The 24,868-nt window shown below is 43.0% G+C and overlaps 2 protein-coding genes across 3 annotated transcripts in view; both read left to right on the forward strand.

The window, feature by feature from the left end:
* Positions 1-5,717, forward strand: part of grb2b (growth factor receptor-bound protein 2b) — a 34,977-nt gene extending 29,260 nt beyond the window's left edge. For both annotated transcript variants that reach the window (XM_048246582.1, XM_048246583.1), the window contains exons 4-6: positions 1,840-1,962; positions 2,858-3,026; positions 3,383-5,717. In XM_048246582.1, coding sequence (XP_048102539.1) covers positions 1,840-1,962; positions 2,858-3,026; positions 3,383-3,568 — 478 coding nt within the window. In that variant the 3' untranslated portion in view covers positions 3,569-5,717. The remainder of the gene's footprint in view (positions 1-1,839; positions 1,963-2,857; positions 3,027-3,382) is intronic.
* Positions 5,718-17,059: 11,342 nt separating this feature from the next.
* bptf (bromodomain PHD finger transcription factor) overlaps positions 17,060-24,868 on the forward strand; it is a 30,198-nt gene continuing 22,389 nt past the window's right edge. Inside the window, 5 exon segments of the mRNA XM_048245104.1 lie at positions 17,060-17,812; positions 19,239-20,061; positions 21,573-21,793; positions 22,847-23,038; positions 24,188-24,406. Coding sequence (XP_048101061.1) covers positions 17,332-17,812; positions 19,239-20,061; positions 21,573-21,793; positions 22,847-23,038; positions 24,188-24,406 — 1,936 coding nt within the window. The 5' untranslated portion in view covers positions 17,060-17,331.

Below are 24,868 nucleotides of genomic sequence, written 5' to 3' on the forward strand. Positions count from 1 at the left end.
TCCGGTCTGCGTCCACCCTGCCGCGTGGCGATAGCTGCCCGCATCGCTGGACAAGCAAAACAATGAGCCAGCCCAGAGAGAAATAGATAGTAGATTGCGAGAGGGGGTTTGTAGCTTGCGATTTATAAGAGGTTTGTTAGCAAACTTGCCAGTCACTAACAAGATAAATGTCTTCTTTAGCCACCGTAATCTATTTAGTTTAATCTGACTAGCCCATCTGCCTGGAGATATATCCCTTGTTTATGCAAGCCTTGTCTGAGCTGGAATGCATCCTTTCATTCCCCTATATTTGAGGAAATAAATTAGTAGCCGTGGCAGACTGTTCAACCCTTCGAAAGATAACGTGCTTTGTACATCAGGTAATTTGGTTGATGCAAATATGTAAGCAATAAGAACAGTCCAAAGGGAAGAGGAGCCTTGGAGAAGTAGGAGACACATTCGTGGCTGTGTGGCAGACACTGTCGTGGTTTGTGTTACAAAGTAGAATTTACTTCTCCACTACTCCCTACCTAATCCCACCACATTGGTTAAGGAGCTGGGCTACTACTCCCCTACCTTCAATTCATTCCAATAAAAGTTAAATCCCTACTGACAAATGTAAGTCACTTTGGTCACTCAAATTCATGTTAATTGTAATCATTAATTAGTTAATCATACTAAAAATTCGGACTCATTCATGTTAATTGTATTGGTTGAAAGAAAATGGCCAGTGAAGAGGAACCGTTAGGCAGTGTTGGGGCTGTTGTATCTGAGGCACAGTCTACCCACTGGTCAGTGCCTTTTACCTGTGTGGTATGCTTAGACTTTGCCCTGGTTCAGGCTACCAACCGGGAACTGTTTATGTTTACTTACGGGATCAAGGAAATAACCTTGAAATGACACTGTTAATTTCAACAATATTAACAGCCTAGAGAGGAACACTGCCTAAGGACTGTGTGTGTGTGATGGTGTGTGTGTGTGTGTGTTTGTATGCGTGTGTGCATGCACGTTCAAGTTCCAGTCCCAGCGTGACTCAGTCTGTACGCCTTTCCGTGTCCAGGTTAATTGCTCCACCGGCTCTTTTATCAGAAGGAACTGTCCCCAAGGCTGGCCATGTTCTGCCCACATGAAACGCGCATGCAAACACCCGTACTCCACTCCGACATGCCAGTGCTGCTGGCGGCACCACCACTCACTTGCCCACACCACTCTACTCCAACCAGGCCTTTTCAATTATTGAAGCACTCCTGCTGCTTTCCTTTTTCTCTGTCCATCTTTTTCTCCCTCCCTGGCCTATAATTGCACTCTAATTTTTTCTTGCTTTCCTGTCCCCTCTTTCTGGTCACGTAGTTAATGCAGTATAATTTTTTTTGAAAAAGGCTCCCCCACCACCACTGAAAATCGGCCTCTTCTCCTTCACATTTAAGTGCTGGATTTGCTTGTAAAAAGGTGATCCATTACAGGAAGGAAGGTGTTTTTATTTTATTTTTTTATTTTTTTGACAGCACTTGCCCACTTTATTTCCTTCATGTCCCGTTTTCCTATGAGCCTCCAAACTACCTCAGTCACTACGTTTGTAGTGTTTTTTCCAGTGGCCAGTGTTTGTCTAAATTGTGCTCTATTTCACTTTTTTGTCACTCCTCTAAAAGTGTGTGCCAATTGAGTAAATGTCTAAATGCAAAATAAAATCATTCCCGTTTGAAGCCTCTAAATCAAAGCATTACCTGCAGCCTCCTTCTGGAGCAGGTGTTGGTTTGTTTTGAGAGCACCGGTGCTGTTTCTGTTGGACTGCTGTGCTCTGTGTACTGTTATGTGTGATGCCATCTGAGTCTCTGTGCTGTGCTGTCTTTGCCGTGCCAGGTGGTTCTTTGGCAAGATCCCTCGGGCTCGGGCGGAGGAGATGCTCAACAAACAGAGACACGACGGGGCCTTCCTCATCCGAGAGAGCGAGAGCGCGCCAGGAGACTTCTCCCTTTCCGTCAAGTAAGACCACTACTGACCAACACAGTCACACGCGTTACACACTGTTGAAGATGCCTTCACCTTTCCTGGAAATATTTAGGCCCAAAATAACAGCGTGTTCGTCATTTTTTCTCGTTAGAAATGACCACATGTGACCATTTGATTGTGATAGCTGGAAGTTTGTGTCTGTTTGGCACCTGCCTCTTGGTGGTCAGCTTCCACTTTCACACCAGTCATTCCACCTGCAGCATCTTGAGCCCTCAGCTTCCTCTTTCTATCACAGCCTCTTACACAACATTGACGCAGGCACAAGCATTTCCTCTTCCACCGCAGCGCGTCTCCTGTCTGCCCCCCGAACTGAGTCACTGTCTTACACAGTCACACACACGGTCACAAACTCCCTTGTCCGGCCCTTTGTGCTGGGTCCCATATGCAAACGCCTGACCGATAGGCATCTACCTAATTGGCCGTTTGATCGCCTACTCATCCAAGCACGGCGATCAGCCATAAGGGCGTGCCCCCGCCCCCCTCCCCCCCACCTGTGCCCGTCACTGAGGATAAGCCCTCAGGCTGGCGTCTGGGGGGGGGGGCTCGAGAGGCATGTGGCGTGGGAGCATCACCTGGGCTCACCCCGCCATAGGGTGGAGGGCATCATCAAAGATAATGACCCCAGTGCTGTCACCACACACACACTCACACTCTCTCTTACATTACTTTCATCTGCCTGCCCTGCCCTGACATGACCTGGCTTTTTGAAAATGAGGTCTTCAAAGGCCTTCAGAAGAGCTCATCATGTTTCCGATGGACAACTGACAAGGGTTCCTCCTTCCTTCCTCCTCTCTCTCTCTCTCTCTCTCTCTCTCTCTCTCTCTCTCTCTCTCTCTCTCTCTCTCTCTCTCTCTCTCTCTCTCTCTAGGTTTGGAAATGATGTCCAACACTTCAAAGTGTTGCGTGACGGGGCAGGGAAGTATTTCCTGTGGGTGGTGAAGTTTAACTCTCTGAATGAGCTGGTGGACTACCACCGCTCTACCTCAGTGTCACGGAACCAGCAGATCTTCTTACGGGACATTGAACAGGTCCCTCAGGTAAGGGGAAAGATGCACTGCTTATGTACATGTACGCACAGCAGAACTCACCACAGCAGGTATATCGTAACACGTCTCATACTAACAGACAAACACACACACACTCAAACATACGTACATACTGATTTGCACATGCATACTGATTTGCACATCTGAATTACTGAATTAGTCACAGTTAAGCATATATGTGAATATACCAGAGACCATGGGTCAGCTGACCTTGGAGTTTAATTTCTTTGGGTATGTTTGATAGTATTGTGCTAGTGCTGTACTCTTGTGTTGTGTATTCTCAGGAAAGTAGCCTAATCTCTCTTGTTATCTTTCCCCCTGTCTGTCTCCACATCACTCTTCCACAGCATCCATCGTATGTGCAGGCGCTCTTCGACTTCGACCCCCAGGAGGAGGGCGAGCTTGGTTTCCGTCGCGGCGACTTTATCCAGGTGCTGGACAACTCTGACCCCAACTGGTGGAAAGGCGCCTGCCACGGTCAGACGGGCATGTTCCCGCGCAACTACGTCACACCTGTGAACCGGAACATGTAAATAACACAGAAAACAAGACAACAACAACAACAACAAAAAAAAACGATCCCACCCACAGAACCAACCCCAGATCCTTTTTTTGTCCCCCTGCCTCCCCACACTATCACACACATATGCACATACACATGGACACACACACTAACACTCATGCCTGCACATCCGGAGAGAAGAAATGGGCAGAAGAACAGAAATCTTAGATGGAAAGAAAGGATGAAGAATTACAAAAATGAGGAGTGGAGGAGACCAAGGCGTAGCCTCTCCAGAGAAAAAGCAAAATGAACACACACACACACAAAAACAGCAACTTAAAAAAAATCCTGAGAATGTTTTTTTTTTTTTTTTTATTTCTTTTTCTGACAACTTCAATGAAAGCTTAGTCATAACTGCTCCACTTAAAACGTCTGTCTTCAGCTGGAGAAGGTTCCAGAACGAACAGAAATCAGCTTCAAAGGAGCATCACAACTGGTGTCCTATCACAGTGGAATGCCAGACCTGTGGCTTAGATTCCCTCCGCTGTCTGTTTGTCCTCTGCTCTTTTTTTTTTCTTTCTTTTTTGTATTTTACCTTATTTCTTTTGCTTTTTCTTCTGGGCTCTCTTCTTTTTCTTACTGCATGTTTTAATCACTTTAATGGATTACCAATAAAATCCTAACGCTGTTTTAAGTTAAATAATTTCAAAAATATATATATATATTACATGTAAAGATAGAAAAATTATAATTAAGAAAAAAAAAAAACAACAAAAATAGAGAGTACCACCCGTCCTGTGAATGCAGTAAAAGTTACCAGACACAGGATCATGTCTGCAAGAGCATTGGACATCAGCTGTGGGCTATGTGAAGAAATCACTTATTGAGAGAATCCATTTTTTTAAAGAATATATATTATATATATTTGTATGTGTTTTGTCTGTTTCACCTTGCAACTTTTTTTTAAAGATTCTTTTTTTCTTTCTAAAGTATAAATTATGTTTGTGGATGAGAATCTAGCAGCTCTGGGACGTGCTATAGCGTCAGTATCATTTTTGTGCATTATCTGAGAGGGTCAGATAAAGAAACAAAGAGATAAAAAATGGCATATTTTATCATCAATGATTCCATTTTTTTTTTTAAAAAATCATTCTTCCTGCTTATATGTTTTTTTTCTGTACCTGGGCGCGAAAGTGCTTTTTTTTTATTATTTCCAAGAGTAAAAGCGGATGGAGAACAGTTGTGATGGTGTTGGGAGCATACTGTGGTTGGTCATTTTAATGTGAAATTGGACCGGTGGCCAGATTGTTTTTTTAAATGCCAACATATTTATTGCAGCCATCGTCTTCTCGTTGCCGAGAATGTAGCTGCCCTGTCGGCAGACACCGTCATGAGGGAAGAGCGGTCAGAGGGCTTTAAATAAATAAATATGCGTCACTTCAAGCATGAGCCCAGTTGAGGTGTAACTTTTTTGTATTAAACAGCACAGACAGGATGAAATTCATAGGTCGGTATGAAACCTATGAGACACGCCCGCGCAGAAAACTCACTACTTCACACCGGGGATGCAGTCCCCACAGATGAGATCCATATTGTTGTGTAATGTAATAGCCAGTTGACAGGCACTGCAGAAAATATATATTACAACAAAGATGATGATGATGATGATAATAATAATGTAAAGAAAGCATTGAGAATTAAATTGTTTTTGTTTGTTTGTTTTTTTCCTGATGAGTTGACATCAGCGCTATGAGGTGTAAAGTCTTTCTCAGTCTTCTGTGTGTGGTTGAGCACTTTCGATGTTAGCCATTTTGATTTGTAGTGTTGCGTGTTCTCTTTGTTCTGTTTGTTTTTGTTGTGTTGATGATTATGATGATGAGTTTTTGTTTTGTTTTGTTTCATTCTGTTCTCTCTGGATAGTGCCTTTTCTCTGGCGTGTCAGTTGTCCGACCTGCTGCTTGAGCTCCTACTCCCACCCCAAACCCCACAGTGTGCAAGTCCCCCTTCCTGTCAAAGTGTCAGGCCTTGTCTTTTCCCCATGAATGATAATGATGATACTCAGTGTTTGTTTTACTGTTTCCCTTCACTTTTTGTCTTCTCTGTTTGTCTCATCTTTATGCTCTTTTTTATTTGCCTTCTTGTTTTTGTTTTCAATTAATAAAATGGAAATTATTAAAAAACATGTGTTGGGGTTCCGTGTGTTGGCTGTTCAAACATGCATATATAGAAAATATCTAAAATGTTTTGTGTTTTGTATGGTTTTAGACAGATTTTCCCCCATGATTTCTTTAAAGTATTAAAAGATAAACTTTTAACTTCTTTAGCAAAGAAATGCCATAACATATTGCAGTGCAAAATACTTCATGCCTTTAGAGATGCATTGTTCTGTTTAAATGTTCTCTGACTAGTGTTGTGAACAATCCAACTGCAGTTTTGACATGAAAGGGAATTTCTATAGCATCATCAAGTAACATCATTTAAGCATCTTCCTCCCCGTCCTGGGGCCAAAGAAGGAATGAATGGTCACCCCCACCCAGCCATCTCGGTAGTCTAGCTGTCCCCAGTCCTCAGACGTGGGGGGTTGGGTGGTGACATGGATGTGGTACAAGGGGAGCCGGGCGCTGCCCCAGGTCCTGGCCATGCTCAGTGATGTCTTACTGCTCACTGAGATCTCCAACATTGCATTAGCTACAGTCTGGTAACTCCTGCACGCTTCTGTCCCTAGCTACACCACAGAAGGTCTCTGGTGTTTCAAGATCACTCCACGCTGGTATTTGTGTCTGAGGAGACAAAGTGAAGCAATGTATTAAAAGGATTTCTCCATGTGTGCCTCATTCTTAAAGATGGTGCTTTAGCTTTTGAAAAAAAAACAATGTCGACCAGCATCCGGCAGACAATCAAGTCTAGAATGAAATCCACAATTACAAAACCAGACCCAAAGGATTAAAGAGCAAAAAATATCAGAGCCACGCCACACATCCCCTGGGCCACGCTCCTTGCCAGTCTGTGTCTGACCTCCACCATTTAGCCCTTGGAGAGGGTCAGACTCGGGTCATTTTCTCTGCCTGTGCCACAGCTGCCAAATGGCATTAGCCCTGCCTCATGCAGCTTAAGTAAAACCCTACTACCAGTTTTTTGCAAAGAGGATCAACATGTATTTCAAAGCTTGGAAAAGTGGTGGATTGCTGCAGAATAGGAAGGATTTCTTCTTTGAATTTCACTTTTTTTTATCTTTTCATCTCAAACACCTTTTGGCTTCAGACTTTCTGGTGCGGATTCTTTAGGCTATCCATATGTCCAGGTTTTATGATATTGCTTGCTATATTATATCTAAATATGAATCAGAAGTTGAACATGAATATATGTGTGAGGGCTGAAAATTGATTCATTTGAAAATTGAAAGAACATATTTAGCTGAATGTCCCATAACAATAGTAGGCCACTAATTCAAATGGGATGTTTGAATGAATGTGCAACAACACAGCCCCAAAGGCGCTTTACTGCTTAGATCAGATACTGGTGCCGGTGCTCTTTTGAACACCTTGCCTTTTAAGCAAATGAGATAGCCCTTTTATGTAACGCACAGAGACAACAGTGCAATATTCTGTTTATCTGAGGCCTCATGCCAGGTAATGTGATGTCACATCTGGGATGAGATCGTTGCCATGTAATGTCACGTGTGACAGCTGGTCCTACAGGTCGACTAAGGTAACCAAATTCACATCCAGAGCTTAAAGTGTGTTTATATTATTATATCACACGAAGTCACATGCGCCAACATCAATATAGGCTTTAGGCTAGGCTACTGCTACAGGCGTAGTCATTCACAATTAAACGTGTTGCTTTAAAAACACAGTTGCGCACGATAGAGGCAACCCAAAAATATTAGCCTTTTGTAAAACAAAGTAGCCTATATGCTAATTATATAATTATTCGTTTTGCAAGTTTGTCTCAAGATGACCATAACTTGCTACAATTACATCATGATCGAACAAAAAGTATCCCAAGTAGGCTATTCGCATCTGGAAGGTTGCAAATTGTCCAGGCTCAGAGTCCTTCTAGGCTCACTGCCTACACTGCGGCTGCGACATTGGCCTCCATAGGCTGGGGCAGATTGCCTCCTGTAGGATTATCAGTGTAATTACATTTCAATCCACTTCCTTCCTGAGCCAAACCTGTTTTTAAAATTCTCAAGACAAAATATGGCAATGAGTTTTTAGCATAATTCTCCATTTTACCCGTTGTCAAGGATGAGTGAATAGGCCTAGGCCTACGTTCGCCAAACAATTTTTACACTCTTATTTAAAACATTTAGGTATACCTTCTTTATGCAAGCCGTTATGCCTAAGTAGCCTGCCATTTGTCACTGTTCTGGCATGGCCAACCTGTGCTTCCTTGATAGCCATTCCTTGTTTAGGCTACTTCAATTATTTTTCTGTTCTTTTTCAAATCAGTTCCCACCACACTCTTAAAACGAATGTGTTGAAAACAACACGACTTGCGTTGTTTTTAACAGATCTCTGTGTCCAGATAGGGACAACACATTCATTTTAAGAGTGCATGATTGTTCCCTTTCTGCAGGTGGCCTCCTATTTAATGCTTCATGTGGGTGTGTTTTTGTCATCTTGCTGTGCTGCATTATGAAAAAGAGCTAAAGTAAATAGTTCCTTTAAATAAACAGAAGAGAATACAATAGCAGAGCAAAGGTTCACTAAAGATGTAAATACCATTAAATCAAATGTGCAATATAAATCATCCAAATAACAGGAAATGCTTTCTCTGCGGAAAAAATCTAATGAAAATTCCCATTATCAGTAACTATAGAGAGGGCAGAGTGTGTGAAGTCAACCAGAGTTGAATGCATTTTCATCTCTAATTGCTTAAGACCTGTGCCAGCATTGTGGAATTGCTAAACCATGAATTACAACTTCTATGCATGCTAATTAAGCAAGCCTTTTCAAGTTCACCTGCAGTATTAGATAAACCTTTCAGGCTCCATGTAGCCATATAGGACCATATAGCACAAATCACTGGTTAACTAAATTCAACTTCTTTCCCAGTGGTCACATCTTCAACAAGTTTTCTCCTTCTGGTCAGTTTTGTTGATGTTTAAAGGTGCCATGTGTAAGAATTGAGGTAAAAATATCCAAAAAATGAGCTACACGCATCAAGAAATAAGGGCGATGATGTCATTAAAAAAATGACAAGGTATAGTGCTGCAGATATATCAACCTGAATTAGCATGCTAAATTACTAGCCACAGCCCGACAGGTGTCATAATACCAGTTTCGGCCACGGGAGGCAGTATGCGGGCAACATAACCGCCAGCCAAACTGCAAGACACGTTTCCCGGTTGTTACTCTAGGGTAGACCATCTTACTTTCTGGAGGTATACTGCCCCCATTTTTTATGAAATGTGGAGTATGAAATAATTTTTCGGCAGACATTACACATGGCACCTTTAAACCACCTAAAGTCATTACTTAAAAAGCTTGCTTGTGCCAGTATCACTTTACCCTCCATGAGACCGCTCACCCTCCACGGTAGGCCATGTTTTGTTTCTGCTCTGCACCCTTTCACACCACCAGGGTCTGATCAAGGTTATCCCATTGTTCAACCCCAATGTATCAGTTCAGACCATACCAGATTAGAACATGGGTCACAATCCATAATGCATCAACAGTTGTGTAGACAGTGGTGTAGATGGAACACTGTAACAGAGCATGAGGACAGCAAACTGTAGATCTCACATTTCCAAACAAACCACTTGTGGTGAGTAACCTGATTTGTGCTTTGTCATGTCAAAGTCTACACACACACACACATATTATTTAGTGGTCCTTCAATGTAGTACTGGCACAAACTCTCCCGTCTCTGCCTTCTTTCCATAACTTTTTTTTTCTGCATCATATTGCACATGACTTTACATTAATGTGCATTGAGCAACTCTGGACACCTGTGATATGTAACATTATTGGGTTAGTAGAGCTTGTGTAAAATTGTCTGTACTGTATGCACCATATGTAACCCATTATCCAGGTCAATGGCTGAGTTGCATCATACTTAGCAACGTGAATTTTATGAGGCAGGCATATGTCATCAGCTGCCCTGTGCATTCTGCTTTTTCTGCATGGGGAAGGATAGTCTCCATTAGAGTGATGTGGATAGTCTCCATGGGGAAGGATAGTCTCCATTAATGTGATGTGTGAGTCCTGGACCTATGCCAAAACTGTGTACGAAACTAACTGTGCTGTGAAGATATACTGTAAGATCAAATTGCTCAAATGAATTTGGTTTTTGCAGAATTTCACTGATGCAATCATGCCTTCAGGTGGTCATGAAAGAATACACATAAGTATAAGTATACTCTTTTGATCCCGTGAGGGAAATTTGGTCTCTGCATTTATCCCAATCCGTGAATTAGTGAAACACACACAGCACACAGTGTACACACAGTGAGGTGAAGCACACACTAATCCCGGTGCAGTGAGGGGTTAGGTGCCTTGCTCAAGGACACTTCAGCCGTGCCTACTGGTCAGGGTTCGAAACAGCAACCCTCCGGTTACAGGTCCGAAGTGCTAACCAGTAGGCCACGGCTGCCCAAATGTATATAGGCCTAATAGATTAACATAATATAATATATAATATACATTAATAGATTATTATAATCAATTAATATAATATAATATAATATAATATATAATAGACAACTTTAAAACCAACTAAAAGACAATTCTTATCAGCATAAAACATACAGTCAAATAGGAATGTTGGTTAAAGGCGCTCTGAGCGATGTGACGTGGTTTCTGTCACATACAGCAAACATCACCTCACCATCCGCTAGCTGCCTGTGCCCTGAATACACTGTAAAAAATGTGGTCACTGTGGACAGCCCAGGCTCTAAAAACGGCAACAAAAACAACCTGGTCCAACCTGTACCATAAAAACATAACAAACTATTCCAGCACGTGAAGGAGGGGGAGGGAGGGAGTAGCGAGCTAGCTCTCTGTTTGGTTTGAACGTAAACAGAAGTGGCGTTACCCAACATCACTTGCGCGTTGTGTTTCCGCTAATTGATGAGACAGTTGGCCTAGGTCAAATGATCAGACAGACACATACACTCTTTTGATACTCATAAAAGATTTCTTTTGGGAAACAATGTCCTGTTTTGTATTTAATTCTTTAAAACTCAACAATTAGGTTTTATGACAATATATAGCCTATAAAATAGAAGTGCATTTCCTAATAGAACATGGAAGTAAAACATCTAAACACAGACAGAGAGGGTCTGAGTAATTCAACAATTATTTTTTTCCCACATATTTATTTCTGGCACTAGGGTGCATGAAAAGACCATCAGAAGGCATGCATTCATGTTCGGATTGCAGATGAGTTTATAGAAGGAGCGTTTTGCCCTTTCCACAGCATATTATATCAGTATTTCCTCAGTGTTATGGCAGCGTTAGGTATATGGCTTCTTCATTGCCTTTGTTCGCCCTTGTGCTAAAGTCATCTTCTGAAATTGGAAGTTAATGTTTTCATTGTCTTGCAAGAGATCGCCAATATGTCTGACATAGAGGTATCACTGCATGCCCTTTTCAGCTCTTTATCAGGGTGGGGCAGCTCTCAGGTGTTAGATTGAAGTGTGTGTGTGGGGTGTGCATGGCAGTGCACGGGCACTCTGCCATATCACTTATGCGTGTGTGTGTGTGTGTGTGTGTGTGAGAGAGATAGACAGAGAAAGAGAGAGAGAGAGAGAGAGAGAGAGATTCATTGGGGTTGGGCCACTATGAGGAACTAAGAACAACAGTTCCAACCATCTCTCTCTCACACTCATTCAGTGACTCTCTCTCTCTCTCTCTCTTACACAAACACGTAAAACTCAGATCCACCCCTAGTTTGTTGAGCAGATTGTCCATTAAGCCTGTTTGTCACTGTTGTTGAAAAGATAAAGTCAACAAATATTTTTGTACATGATTTAACCATTTGATATTTAGTTTTTTTTTCTGGTGATAATTTTCCATTTCAGGGAACCATCAGTCTGGTAGCCCTTGTATTGTTGTATGTTTTATTATTTATTATATTTACAAAACAGAAATAAAGGGTGCTCCTGATTTAAAATGCATTTGAAAAATGTGTGTGTGTTGTCTGTATGCTACTGAGACCTTGAATTTCCCCTGGGGATCAATAAAGTATCTATCTATCTATCTATCTATCTATCTATCTGAAAAACTTTATGTTGAATATAATATTGAAACTACTAAATATACTGTAAAACTCTATATTATGTTTGCATACAGATGTTACTCCTTCATGTTTCTAAAGCCTGCAATCAAGCATGGCAGTGGGAGATGGCTTGGCTCAAACGAGAGTACAGTTGTTAGTCCTTTAGCAGATACTGCACATATGTATTGACACGTGTGCTTCTGTGTGCTTTCATGAGTAGTGCATGCTGGCAAATATTCACACATTACTTTTTCCATGAAATGCTTATGTCTCAATATTAACAATTCTATCAATATATCACATTAAGTTATGCTCATGTAATCACATGACTACATACTGTACCTTCTTGACCACAATCTCCCTGATAAATTTCTCTCTCTCAGATCATCTCAGTCGCAAGTTTCCAGGTTGCTGAGGTTTCTATGGGATGTCAACTCTAAGCCTAAATGCTTTTGAGCTCCTCATCCTCTTCCTCCTCTGCCTTCTGGTCTCTGTGTTGATGGCTGCCTTACTGTTGGTATGGATGATTTTCAGTGTGACCTATGACCTTACCGCCATAGCCATCTTAGTACGGGTGTGCATGTTTCTGATGGTGCTGCTCCTGACAATGGTTCACCCACTACGCTGCACTCTGAGCATCCTCATCCTATCGCTAGACACCCAATAGGGACGCAAGATCCTGATCTCCAAGGTGCTACTTGTGTTCCCAACAAGATGTGTAATGTCAACTGGGTGGCATTCCTGATCAGATGCTCGTCCCACAGCCTAATCAACGACGTGCTCAATTCCAGCCAAATGACAGGCCAGGTCCTGTTTGGCATCAACGAATGGACAGCCAAAATGCCCGGCAGCAGCAGCAAGAGCCGCCTCGTCCTGATACAGAAAATTGATGTCCTCAGCATCTGGCATGAGATCTCCAACATGACCCACAACATGAAGGTCGAATTACAGTACATGACTTGCTCCACTTTGCCTCCTCTGTGCTGCAGAAGCTGACCAGTGCAGCCCTGGTGGTGAACGTGTTCGCAGAAAAAATGGTCATCCTAGGCCCTACAGTTCTCAAGATATTCACAGAGAACTGTGTCTGCCCTACCCTCCTTTCGGGGGGTCCAGTCCAGCCGGGGGGCTACAGATCAAAACGAAAAATGACGGTTCCATGCTATCCATGTGGGGGTACATGCCCACCAAGTTTTGTGTACCCCCGTCTTTCAGTGTCCCGGGAATCCTTGTTGGTGTACGTTACTAAATGTACACATCAATTATTTTATTGTAAGGCCCCCCATGAACAAAAGTACACAAAACTTGGCATGCATTTGGAGGGTGTCATAATGATCCTACACTTTTAATTTCGTGCAGTTTTGACCTTGTCAGCCAGAGATATTATGATGAAAACACCTAATTTTTTGCTTTTTAATTTGCTTTTTATACATGAAATAAGTGGTAATGGGATGGGTTGACATGCCCCCTTAAGACCAACATACAAAAAAAGGTGGACCTCCTAGGCCCTACGGTTCTCGAGATATTCACAGAAAACTGTCTCCGGCCACCTACAGGCCAGTTGGTGTATAGTAACATAAATTAATTTATTGTGTGGCCCCCCATGAACGGAATTCCACGAAACTTGGTGTGCTTTCAGAGGGTGTCATAATGATCCTACACTTCCAATTTCGTGCAGTTTTGACTATGTTAGGTCACAGATACCTGCGATTACAACACCTCATTTTTACTTTTTTGTGTTTAACTAGGTGGCGCTATACATGAAATGAGTGGTTATGGAATGGGTTGACATGGCCCCTTGAGATCAACATACAAAAAAAATGGTCCTCCTAAACCTTACGGTTCTCGAGATATTCACAGAAAACTGTGTCTGCCCTACCCTCCTTTCGGGGGGTGCAGTCCAGCGGGGGGGCTATAGATCAAAACGAAAAACGATGGTTCCATGCTATCCATATGAGGTTACATGCCCACCAAGTTTCGTCTACCCCGGTCTTTCAGTGTCCCGGGAATCCTTGACAGAAATTTGAACATGACGAAAAAGAAAAAAGAAAAAAATCTGACTAAACCTATCGCTGCGCGGCGGTCATAATAAAAACATCTTTACATCTATTTATGTCTGAGATGTATCTGCCGAAGAATGAGTGCAGACAAGTCAGTGCATTTATTTCAGTATTCTAGAAGCCACACCTGGGCTGAATCTGAAATGTCTATTTGCATGCGGCCTCTCTCCTCGGCCCTCCCGCTCGTGCCCCGGAAATCGTTCAAACTGATTTGTCTAATTGCAACCAGCGGAGGTGAGAACGAGGAGAGAGGAGAGACGTGGAAGGGCCGATACGCAAGGAAACACAAGAGCATCATATGCAGAAGCGTTTTTAGTCAGAATTGTGCGATCATTGGTGCAAGCTGCCCAGGTGAAAAGCAACAATAAATGAGTAGATGGACCAAGAAAATATTTTTATATGCTGGAATTATCATCAACTAGCCTACCATGCAAACTATAAAAAAAAGTTGATGCCTGTTTTGTTCATTCGTTATTTAAAGGTGCCATGTGTAATGTCTGCCGAAAAATAATTTCATACTCCACATTTCATAAAAAATGGGGGCAGTATACCTCCAGAAAGTAAGATGGTCTACCCTAGAGTAACAACTGGGAAACGTGTCTTGCAGTTTGGCTGGCGGTTATGTTGCCCGCATACTGCCTCCCATGGCCGAAACTGGTATTATGACACCTGTCGGGCTGTGGCTAGTAATTTAGCATGCTAATTCAGGTTGATATATCTGCAGCACTATACCTTGTCATTTTTTAATGACATCATCGCCCTTATTTCTTCTCATTCTTTTGATGCGTGTAGCTCATTTTTTGGATATTTTTACCTCAATTCTTACACATGGCACCTTTAATGTTTCAAGAAATATCAAACATTACCTTATTATCAGGGTCAATTTTTAAGCTTTGGTAAGTTCAATCTCTGCAATTTGTGTGTAACAATGGTCTGTTTATTGTAGCCTAGAAGTGATGTTTCACCGCATCATCAGTAATTGACGTCTCTTAAAAGTGATGCGTGAGTGGGCAGGGCATCTCATTTCTCAGTCATATCTGTCTCTCCTTGATTCCTCCATCCTCCTTACATTCCATCCTTGTTTCCTTCACAAAATGAATTAGAGGGAGGGGTTAGGACAGGTGGAAGGGAGGAGGACAGATAGAGAATTGAGATGCACCCTGGTCCTGAACAGTTCCTGAACAACCACTTTAAAATGAAGAAACATTTCTCCATCTGAAGCAAGGACATTGCCCAGTGTTTCCCATACATTGACTTATTTGTGGCGGCCCACCACAATATCAACATTGACCACCACACAATGATTTTCCAGGTTGTACTAAATTGTGCTTAAATCTGGTTAGCATCATAACCACGCTGTGCTAATTTGTTAAAAACTGTTGTATTCAAGTTAATTCTGCAAACCAACCACCACAAATGGAATTCAGTTCTGTGGGAAACACTGTTGCCTGTTGCACTGATACCGCCCCATATTTGGTGTGAAGGTGTCGTGGAAAATTAACCACTTTCTCGAACCTCCAATCTCAATAAGCACTCTGATGTCAAAGGACCCGAAGGAGAACACCAAGACGAGAGATGCAGAAGACTGTTGATTCTTTATTTGCCGTCTTGCAGTGAAGATGCAATTCTAACAGCGTCAGGACTGGACCGTCAGGCAAGAGAGCGATGGGTAACAGCTGCTTCCCCGATGAGATCTGATCTGAATATGCCTGCGCTCTACCTTTTATGCTTCTAGAGGCCTGGGAGATGTCTCTTTCTCCTAAGAACCCAGGCCCCTTTTTAGCCAATCAGAACCTTTCTCTAACTTGGGATATTGGTGGAAACTCCTCCTCATTTAGACATTAAAAATATGTATTGGCCAGGTTCTATGTGTAATTACTTGTTGCTAGGTAGGGCCTGTATTCGTTTTGGCTCTGTGAAGCACTGTCACCTAATTTTACTTCCTCTTTTTACCTGCCTTGACATTTCAATCTTACAACTTCCAGACAGTCCAGTCTTATGACTTAGTCTCATAATTTTTCAGCAAATGTTGCATGACATTGTACAAACAGTATTACATCAATTTTCTGGTAAATCAAATCAGCATACACACACATGTATATGATCAAATAAAATCACCACAAAGGTTTAGCGGCAGCTGTGGTGAGTAGTGCTGTATGACATGACTGCATGAAAACATCACGGGCAACATCAAGATAGATGATGGAGAAGAGATCAATGCAACTATATAGGAATTGTGTGAAATTCTTAATGGACAAGCTGTGTAAAAGGCAAATAAATGAATATTAACATTTCAGTGAGACATTGAACAAAATTGCTGATGTGGATTGGGTTATATAGAAATTCTATGATAGAAATAGCTACATAAAGGTAGTATATGTATTAAGGAAATAAACATGCATGCCCCCCCTCTCTCCCTCACCCATGTACACACACACACACATACACATTTGTTATCAGTGTTTTTGGTTAAATGTAAAATTAATGTAGAATTAGCCTAAAATATGTATTCCCCCACATACAATCTGCCGACCCCCAGGTTATGGACCACTGGCTATACATACATAGCTCAATAGCAATAGTGCAATGTGTTAAGGCCTGTTATGTTTCTAAATAGGCCTATCCACAATGACAAGTTGAAAAATGTAACAAGCCAAACAACATTATCATCCTGTTAAAAATGGTGAATGAAAACAATAGCATTTTGTTATGGTGACAATGATCATAATGATGGTGACATGTATTGCAATGCCATGTTGGTATCTGGGGTGGATAATACATTTAGATGACATGTGGTGACTACTGAGGGATATTGTGTAGGGATGGTATTGAGTTGAAGTAAATTAAATCAAAATCTCACAAATTAAAATATAGTTTTTCTGTAGAGGTGTAAACAGTAGGCTACCCAATGGTTTATTGTAGGTGTAATCTACACAGCCTAATGACCAGGAGACTGAAAGACCACATCTGAGCCTTCTCTATTTTTTCTGTCATTTACATTTAGGCTGTCTGACATTTCTTTGAACTGCTAATTTTAGTGTTATGTGATAAGAACCATATCATATAACAAAACATCTGATTAGAAAAACTGTTTAAATCCACAATTTTAAACATTGCTACCATATATATCTGTATTTGTACCATGTTACACTTCAAGCTGATTCCCAGGATTAGGACTTCAATGCCCCACGAGCGCCTTAGCAAGCGAGAATCACAGTAAAAGAAACACTTAACTTTGTACAAGCGAGACCACGTGACATCAACCCTAGGCCTGCTGTCTGTTTTCAGTAGACGGAGAGAGAGGAAGCAACATGGCGGCCATGAGCGACCCGAAGCGGGACGCCGGCCGTTCGTTCTGAGCTTTCTGCCGTTACCCGAGTCCGGGGCTCAGTGGGACTTTTGCTACGGATTATACTGAACTTCAGCTTTCTGGCAGTGCCCAAAATCCGGGGTTTCGTCTGAGATAATTGCACGCAAAAACGGATCTAGAAAATAATAGATTTTATATATAATGAGGGGGAGAAGAGGCAGGCCGCCCAAAACCCAACTGATGCAGGAGCCCTCCTCTGGACCTGTGCGGGGTCTCAGACCCAGACGTGGGTTAAGGGCAAAGGGTAGAGGTACTGATGAGGTCGATTTTGAGATTCCCAAGAGAGGAAATTACCATTCAACCAGGGGCAGGAGGAGAGTGGGATCAACCACGGTATCAAGGGGTAGAGGAAGGGGCAGAGGTGGTGGCAGAGGCAGGGGAAGAGGGAGAGGTAAGCGATCTGCTGCTAGTAGTCTGATAGTGTATGATGACCATGAAAGTGACGATGAAGATGCCGAAAGTCTGAGATCAGATGAAGAAGAATACGTCGACGAAGAGCCTATAACAGACGAAGAAGAGGACGCCATCGATGATGAGTCGGACTACCCTGAGGAAATACCCGAGGAGGACGACGATGATGCTAGCTACTGTACCGAAAGCAGCAGCCACGGTAGTGCACAAGGTAAAACAACTTGCCAAATTAAACTCACCAGCAACATGACCCAGGTGGCTCTCTGAAGCAGTGCCTGACCTCTCTCCTATAGTCTGGATAATTTACGTGAATGAACTGTCCTTGGTATTTGTAAGAATATGCAGGAAGCTACTCTCAAAATGGAGTATGCAGTAAAGAACAGGCCTCGAATGCTTGTTAGCTGGTGAGGCAAGCGGCTGGCAATTGTATGCATAGTCGTGTGGTCGTTTACAGCTATAGTTAATCGTATTCCTATACTGAAAACCCTTTCACATCCATCCCACTGTCATATTTAACACATGTAGGATGCTTGCTAATGCACTTTTATTGTTCTGTGTTGCTATTGTAGCTAGCTACCGCTAATATTTGTTAACATCGAATCGGCCAACTAGCCATCTTGTTAGCTCACTCGAGATCTGTGATAACATGATCACCCTGGCTAGCCATTTCTTTTCCATGAATTATTTTAGCTCTTTATTTAAGCACAATTTCCTTCAATCTTTCTAGTACTCATTATTATTTATGAGCAAGGTAGACTGACCCACCTTGACCTGCAGAACAGCTGAACTACAGTAGTAGCTACGTGGTCAGCTACTGTCAATATCTGGTAGTGTAGCTGGGGATCAGAAGTTTGTGGTCTGAACATGTTCTGGCCAGCAATGGAACCTTGGCATGCATTTTTTTCACTAAAAGTAAACATACTAACACTTTCGGGTGATGGTCATTTAATAGTTTGTAATGTATAAATGCTGCTTTGAATATGAAAGACATCTCCACACACAATAGTCACATGGTCGTAGATGAGGCGCTGTGCTAGCTACTTCATTAGCAAAGCCCAAGAAGTGACAGCAGACCATGTGGCTCATTGTTTTGAAAGTGAGCGTCAGTAGTAGTGTTGCAGAAAAAAATGGCCAGGCTATGTTACAAAGTTACTTAACTATGTTACTATGTTGCAAAGTTATTGGTTGGTGATCATTATAATGATTTGCAAATAGTTTGTTAAAGATTCAGTTTACATTAAGACATTTGTTGGTTGTCTTAGAATAGGTTACATCAATGTGTAATACATCAGTGTGTGAGAATAAATAACTTATCCTTAATAAATAATATTATCTTTCATTATAATGACTATCACATTCCTTGAGCATGAGCAATTTGAATTAGTTTTTTTTGTGGAACATATTTGTTCTGGCTTAATGCTTTATCACTTTTGTTTACAAATAATCTTTATTTGGCTAGAGTCCACAGTTAAATGAATTCCAAGGAAAATAGGAATATTGTGGACATGAAGATGCGTTTCTGTGTGTACATTTAGGAATATAGCATCAGATGAGAGGTATGATATAGCCTAGAGTTACTCTCTATGGGTGTTGTTGTTGGATGTCTTCCTATCTCACTGACTCGTTCCTTCTCTCAGGCCGTAGGAAGACGCGGGTGGTGCGCCCTCGCTCTCCCGTCTTCGAGGAAGTGGAGATCCCTGCTTTGGAGCTGCCCAGATCCTCGGAGGACCTCCTCATCCCGGCCGAGCAGCTGCTCAATGCGGCGGCCATCTACGAGGTGCTGCGCAACTTCAGCACCGTTCTACGCCTCTCGACATTCCGCTTCGAGGACTTCTGCGCCGCGCTGGCCGGCCAGGAGCAGTGCACGCTTGTTGCCGAGACACATGTCTCCCTGCTCAAGGCCATCCTGCGCGAGGAGGACTCGTCCAACACCACCTTCGGCCCGGCCGACCTCAAGGACAGTGTCAACTCCACGCTCTACTTCATCGACGGCATGACGTGGCCCGAAGTGGTGCGCGCCTACTGTGAGAGCGACCCTGAGTACCGGCCGGCGCTGCGCTACCAGCAGGCCGAGGGCTACCCCTTCGAGCCGCTCGAGTCCAAGGTGAAGGTGCTCCAGTTCCTGGTGGACCAGTTCCTGACCACCAACCTGGCGCGCGAGGAGCTATTGTCGGAGGGCACGGTGCAGTACGATGACCACTGCCGCGTGTGCCACCGGCTGGGCGACCTGCTCTGCTGCGAGACCTGCTCGGCCGTCTACCACCTGGAGTGCGTCAAGCCGCCACTGGAGGAGGTGCCCGAGGACGAGTGGCAGTGCGAGGTGTGCGTGGCGCACAAGGTGCCCGGCGTCAGCGACTGCATCACCGAGGTGCAGAATAGCCGGCCGTACATTCGCCAGGAGCCCATTGGCTACGACCGGCACAGTAGGAAATACTGGTTCCTCAACCGCAGGATCATTATGTGAGTATAGCTCGGACGAAGTCTCTTTCTTTCACCACTCTTTTGCCCTGCCATTGATTTCTGTGTATTCATTGTTTCTTTCGCATGAACACCTGCCACAGGAAACTGAGGCTACATTTATACGATGACGATGAAAAGAGAAGACGCAGAAGTGGCGTCTCGTCTTCATTTTTTTATTCGCGTTTAGACGAGCATTCTCAGGGGGAAATCTTTATTTATATGAAGACGCAAGAGTATGTGATATTCGATTGGATATGCATTCCAGACCGCTGGGTGGTGGTGTGATAGAACCCCGGTATGTCCGCGAGCATGCGCGGAAATGTAATTTCCTGTTTCCCATGTCAACACAACAACCATGGCGGCTCTGAAGAAAAACTTCGTGTGGACTGACGAGGAGGTCGAACTTCTCCTCCATTCAACGCTGACATACAAAACTAATAAGGTGCATCAAGGAGTCGATTGGGAGTCATGCCAAACAAAAAATTCGGACATTAGAGCAGTTTGAAGATCTGTGGGATCGATATAGTCAGACATGTTTGTTTACTTTTACAGGCTCGTGCATGGGTGTGACATAATATATAGGGTTCGGCGTCACGACTTTATAATTTGACAGTTTAGCCGTTTAGACGGAGACGCAACCCGGGTCTTCTTCAAAACTCTACACTCTGGAAGGAGTCTTCAGATTTTTGCGTCTTCAAGCCCCGATGGCGGGGTCGCCGTGTAAACGAAAGGCACTTATGATAAAATATTTTGTCGTCTTCCTTCGCAATCGTTCTCGTATAAACGGCCCCTGAGTCTGTCAGTGCAGTAGCAGTTTGCAGTCGCTGTTTTTGGCCACCAGACCCACCTTTAATCTCTCTCATTAAAAAGACTAAATGTTAGTGTCACACGCTTTTTGTTTGTGCTTTGAAGTAAGTCTGCAGATAAGGCCTATGATGTAGTACAAGAGACTGTTAAATTTGCTGGTTGCTTAACCCTGACACTTTCTTATTAGAAATGGCTGTTTGGGAAAGATTTAGCCATGTGTGTGGTGGGTGTTTGTGTGAGGGGTTTATCTCAGCTGATGTTTTATGTTGATGAGGGACTATGCCCAGTTGAAATGGACCGGATGTAGATTACAGTGGAGGCGCAGGTGCTGTGAGCTGTTGCTTTCTAGTTGATTCTGGTTTTGATTCTCAGCCATGTGGCATGATGGCCGCATGTGTCGGTTGGAGCAGAACACATGCCAGGATTTCCTCTGTAACCCCATGTCTCTCTGCTGCTTTAGCCTAACACTGCAATAGCTGGTGTATTTTAAATAGTATATGAATGCCAGTAAATGTAGATGTGCCTAACTACCCTACATAAACATACAAATACTAACAGATGCCAATACTATTGCCATGTTACTAACACAACACAAATTAGAGATGGTTTTCTCTTGAAACAAATATCTTAGGTGTGGAAAATGTTTGGCTACTACACTGACCAAAAACAGTGCAATAATAACAGCCTTCCTTTTCATACTTCAGTGAGGAAGACGGAGAACATGACGACAAAAAGATCTGGTACTACAGCACAAAGGTCCAGCTGGCCGAACTCATCGACGTGCTGGACAGAGAGTACTGGGAGAGCGACCTGTGCTCCGTGCTAGACGAGCTGAGGGAGGAGATCCACAGCCACATGGCTATCACAGAGGAGCTCACCAACAAGGCCCGTAACAACAACCGCTCCTACCTGGAGGCTGCCAGCGGTGAGTGTCGGATGGAGTGTGTGCGATTTTGTTTGAGAAATATGGTGCTACTTGACAAACCTTAAAAAGCCTTGATATAGACAAGCAGGATGTTCTGCAATGGCAAGATAACCTCTTAAATTCAATTTCGTAGTTCACAGGTCAAGTGTCTGATGAATCTGGTCTGACTCGTGTGGCCATCCCTTTCTTTTGATTCTTTCATGTAGAGGTACTTGGCCATAGTGATATTTTACTAGCTTGGTCTCTTATTCCAAGTAGTGTGGGTGTCTGCACGAGTTATTAACCTACACATTTTCCTTTTGAGATACTGTAAGATAAGGTGTCAATGTTGCAAAGGTGGATTTAGGGTTGAAAGAGTAATCGCAATTTGAACTCAATTTAAAGCAATCAGCAAATTGCAAAGACTGCAATTAGTTTGGGTCCATGATATCACTTATGCTTGTTGAATTCATGTTCTTGTGTGACAGTCATGCTTATCAATCCGAGCCACTGTGCTTTGCATGCTGCTAACTAATTTGATGTTATTTGGAAGTCATTTGTTTATTTTCATTTTCATCTTTGGATTAGTAGATAAAGCAGTTAATATTCTATCTTAATGGGTAATGCATTATTACATGTTTTATATGTATTATAAGTCTTGAACTGAAGCTTGATTTAAAATCACAATTGCATATCTGTAGCAAATTGATATTTTCTCCAAATTGTCCAGCCCTGCGAGGATTCCTTCTTGACTTTCGCGTCATACTTTTGTGAGACTTGAAAATGGAATGTGGGACTTGTGGTCTGAACTTTTTTCCAGAAAGAAAGCTGTAGGAATCCCATCTTAAATGTGTTTATCCCACATTGCCATGTGGTGAATGGTTTACAGTTTGTTTGTCTGTCTTCTGAAGATCTGATCATCTTGGTTTGGTTAAATCACAACAGTGTGGCTGCACTGCTAATGAATGACTATAATTGATGGTAAATAAATGTACTGTGTAAATACGGTTGGGTTTAAACAGCCATTAGGGAATTCTTGTTAAGACCACGTCCTTTTCCCTTCTCCATCTACAGATGAGATCATGGAGCGTCGGAAGACCAAGGAGGAAGCAGAGCTGGAGGAGGTGAAGCGTTGTGCGACCGAGGAGGCTGAGAAGGCTCGGCAGGGGTCAGAGGTCGGGGACGCCTCCGCTGATGGTGCAGACAGGGAACAGGACAAGACTGTTTGTGGCATGGACCAGCAGACCTCTGGAGAGCCCACCTCTGGTAAGACTACATTACAGTACGTGTAGATCTTCGAATAGCTCTCAGGTATTTGGGGGCTGAAAAAAGGCCACATCAGTTTGAAAATTACTCCTCAGAAAACTGTCACAGCAAATGTGACCAATTAAAATCATTTAAAGAGGTCTTGATTTAACATCTATCAATAATATTAAAGGGACACCAGGCAACGTTTTTGTGTTAATTAATCTTCGTAAGTCGGTATATGGTTAAATGACTCATTACAGGGCGAATGAAGACTCTCTCGCCCGCCCCTACAGCCTGTAGGAAGAATATCCCGCTTGCAAGTTCGGTGTATCCTACCCGCCGACCTTCAGTCTCACAAAGTCTCAGACATCGCAAGAAGCAGGATCAGTTTACATCCTGCATCCCCAGCACAGAGGCAGGCTAACAAAACACTAGCAATTGTTGCAAACATGTGTATAATGGCAGAGCCGGCGAGGAAGCAGCGAAAACCCTTGATGGAAGATGCAAAAAAAGGAAAAGAGCTTCAGACCGAGCGAGGGTTCGCACACGTATCGACATGTACAGACGCTAGGGGAACTTCGTAGAGAAAAAGCATCAGGCTTGCCTGGTGTCCCTTTAATACCATTCTAAGTATATGTTTCTATACTGGTGAATGTATACATTATTTAATTACATTACATTTACATTTATTCATTTAGCAGACACTGTAGTCCAACGTGACTTACATATGTCAACTATATTACAATACAAGGGATTATACATTGTCCCCGGAGCAACTTGGGGTTAAGTGCCTTGCTCAAGGGCACAACGGTGGAAGCCGGGAATTGAACCCACAACTTCAGGCTACTGCACGCTATCTCAGCTCCTTAACCACTACACTACCTAATTATTTAATTTAATTATTTAATAATCAGACTATGTCATTAGATGTAGATTCCGCAACATTTAGAGCTTGAAATTTGGGTCATTAATAAGAATCTTCCAGTTGCAGGTACTCTGGCCTTAGATTTTGAAATCAATGCCTCTCAGTGCAGAGTTAGGACTAAAAAGCCCTTCAGAATGAATGGTGTTGAACATAATTATTTTAGTTAAGGGCTGAAACAGCAGAGTGTGTGATCACTGCCGTGTGTGTGTGCGCTAAGGTGCCTCTTATGCCTTGTGCTGTAGCTGAAGCTCCCTCTACTGGAGTGGATGATAGCAGTCCCAGCGCTAGTAGTGCTTTTGACCAGCCTAAACCCACTTCTCCAGTGGCTCCGAACTCCACCTCCACCTCCACCAAATCCGTTTCCACCAGTCCTGAAAAAGGGGCACAAGATGGCCCCTCTCAGGCAGAGGAGACTGGAAACGATGGGTCGGCCAGTACAGACGCAGACAAGGAACCGGCAGGTACAGCTGACAGCCCCCTCCTGCCATGGCCATCTTTTGTCCTGCCAGTGATGGTGTGACCATGCATGTCTGCACCCCCACCCCCCTTATATCTTCCTTTACCCCACCCCCCACCCCATGAAGGCAGATGTGGGTGAGGTTGTGCGTCTGCATTAGGCAACTCCTGCTGCTACAGTGTTCGTTTGCCATTGCTCTTACTGGTGTTGGCCATCTTTTGTTTTTGGCAGAGATGCTCTTTTGGCTTCATGCTTCTAAGAAATGAGCACAACCAGGTTTCTTTTTTGCATTGTTCACCTTGGCTGGGGCCTTTTCAGTTTGCAGTTTATATATTTGATCAGACAGCATTTTCTGTTTTAGAACCAGCAGTGCTTCGCATGCAGTCATATAGACAATAAAGTATCTATCTATCTATCTATCTATCTATCTATCTATCTATCTATCTATATTATTGGTGCACTCAGT

The sequence above is a fragment of the Alosa alosa genome, chromosome 6 (genome assembly GCF_017589495.1).
Source record: "Alosa alosa isolate M-15738 ecotype Scorff River chromosome 6, AALO_Geno_1.1, whole genome shotgun sequence".
In the NCBI taxonomy this organism is placed as follows: Eukaryota; Metazoa; Chordata; class Actinopteri; order Clupeiformes; family Clupeidae; genus Alosa; species Alosa alosa.